Here is a 2,282-nt window from a genome sequence, read left to right as displayed (position 1 = left end):
AAAAAAAAAAAAAAAACAACAAAAACAAACCCACAGAACTTTTAGCTATATGGACCAACAGCAAGAGCATCCCTGCCGCACGCCGGCATCCCTCTCCGTGAGGCTTTGCCATGCCTGGGCTCTGCATACTGCAGGGGGGGAGTTTACCTTTGGTGACGGCCGCATCCTGCCTCGGGGACCGGGGTGCACTGGTTCCCGTCTGCTTCAGGAACTCGGCTCTGATCCCCAGCCCACGGGAGCCCTTGGGTGAGGAGTCAGGCTTGGCACCCGCCGGGCTGCAGGGAGAGCGGGGTCAGGGGGCATGGCGGGGCTGAGCACTGTAGGTGGGTCCCCAAAATCTGCCCTGCAAACCCTGACCTAGCATCCTGCCCTGGCTCTGTGTGTGCTCATGGGGCCCTTCTTGCCCTCAGCACTGACCCCACAGGGCAGCACTGTGTTTTCAGGGATAGCGAGGGCTGAGCACCGTGCCAGCACCAAGGGAGCTCTGAGCCGGCGTCACCCTCTGCTGTGCCAGCTTGGCTGAATGGGGCCCTTCCTGCACCCCAACCGGAGCCAGGAGCAGCCGGGTGCCACCCCACTACAGGATGCACTGCTTTTGCTCCATCACTTGGAAATTCAGGTGAATAAAGAGCTCCAGGAGCACGGTGCCACCGCTCACTGGGGCATCCCGGGGCAGGCAGGTGCCCCACAGCACCAGGTGCGTACCTCACTTTCCGATAGTCGTTGAGCTTCTTGTTGATAAGTGCTTGGCTGGCAAAACCGGGGTCCTGGGGAGCAGAGAGAAGAGGGGAAGGGGAAGCTTGAGCAGCGCGTTCTCTGCAGGCACCAGGCACCACGCTCTGCCGGGAGCCACAGCCCACGGCCACCTCTGGCACTCCTCATCACCAGGAGGGTTCCTGCCAGCCCCGAGCTGGGCTGAGCACAGCACCAGGGCCCCGTGCCCCAAAGTGGCACCCAGCACCATGCCGAGGTCTGCGGTGCTCCTCACCACGGCGCACCACGCACGGGGTCCGAGCCGTCTGCTAAGGCTCAAGGACCCATCCCATCCCTGCAGCTCCATCTGCCAGGACCAGACGCACACGCTGTGCCCTACAGCACTCCAAGACACACTCCGTTCTCCTCCTGCCCGGTGGCACTGCGGCCCCAGCGGGTGCCCACACAGTTCCATGTGCTCCACGTGCTCCAACCCGGCCCTGCCAGCTCCCTGCCCTCCAAACGGGGCTGTGCTGCAGCAAAACAGACACTGCCCTGAGCTCAATGCGCCCTCCAGAGTCAGAGCCTGCCACAACCAAGCACAAATCCTGAGACCAATCCGTGCCATCCTGGCACCGTGGGGACACGGTGCACACCAGCCCCGTTCCTGCACAACCAGCTCAGCACCGGCACAACCAGCTCAGCACCGGCACATCCACCCTGTGCAGCCCTCTGGTGGAGCTGGTGGCTCCTCTCTGACCCAAGCAACCATTGCACAGACCACAAATGCCCAGCGAGAGCTCAGCTCTGACCCCACGCTTGCCCCAAGAGCGGGCAGCACTGCGGGACCGCATCCAGCACAGGCAGAGAGCTCCAGATCTCACCCATGGGCCGACGAGCCCCACGGTGCCAACACACCCCACGGTACCAAAGCACCGGGGTTCCAACCGAGCCGTGCACGCTCCTCAACCGCAGTGCAACCAAACACCGCCGCTCCGGCACGGAACCCTGGCTGAGCCACCACGATGCTCTGAGAGCCGCACCGCGCGATGCACCGCCCGGCCGAGCTGAGCCGCGCTCTTCTTGGAGCCCTGGGAGCACAGCTGGCCGCAGCCAGGGGAAGCAGCACAAGGCAAAGAGCCGGAGAGAGCCGAGGCGTTAGCGCCGGGAGAGCCAGAGGCAGCCGGGAGCGCCGTGTGGCTCTCACCTCGCCCTCAGCCTTGCTGTTCTCCCTGATGACTTTGATCCAGGCCAGCATGTCTTCCCGATCCTCTGCCTGAAAGAGATATTCACAGAAGTCAGCGGTCGTCAGGCGGAAGACGTGCTTCCTCTTGGTCTCGCTGTAGGAGATGTCCACCAGGCACGCTCGGATGCTGATCGGCTGCTCCTCCTCACCTGGGGCCGGGCCGCAGCTCACCGCCTCCCGCCTGTCCTTGCACAGGTACAGCGAGTGGGTGCGCAGCACCGCGAAGACGCGCTTCCACTGCCGGAGGCCTCCGCCAACTTTCTGCAGGGAAAAAGGACCGGGAGTCACGGCTCTGAGGGTCACCCATTGCCAGCCGGGCTGGGGACCCCCCTCCCCCCCCGCC

The 2,282-nt window shown here is 64.1% G+C and overlaps 1 protein-coding gene across 1 annotated transcript in view; it reads right to left on the bottom strand.

Moving 5' to 3' along the window:
* Positions 1–2,282, bottom strand: part of ARHGAP23 (Rho GTPase activating protein 23) — a gene marked incomplete at its 3' end in the record, with an annotated part of 11,751 nt that overhangs the window by 8,176 nt on the left and 1,293 nt on the right. The window contains exons 2-3 of the mRNA XM_031557034.1: positions 1,901–2,200; positions 706–767 (exon numbers count right to left, since the gene is read on the bottom strand). Of these exons, the coding sequence (XP_031412894.1) occupies positions 706–767; positions 1,901–2,200 (362 nt within the window). The remainder of the gene's footprint in view (positions 1–705; positions 768–1,900; positions 2,201–2,282) is intronic.

The sequence above is a fragment of the Meleagris gallopavo genome, chromosome 29, assembly GCF_000146605.3.
Source record: "Meleagris gallopavo isolate NT-WF06-2002-E0010 breed Aviagen turkey brand Nicholas breeding stock chromosome 29, Turkey_5.1, whole genome shotgun sequence".
NCBI classification, from domain to species: domain Eukaryota; kingdom Metazoa; phylum Chordata; class Aves; order Galliformes; family Phasianidae; genus Meleagris; species Meleagris gallopavo.
Note: the sequence above shows the minus strand (reverse complement) of the source record. Positions and strands in the feature narration are given on the sequence as shown.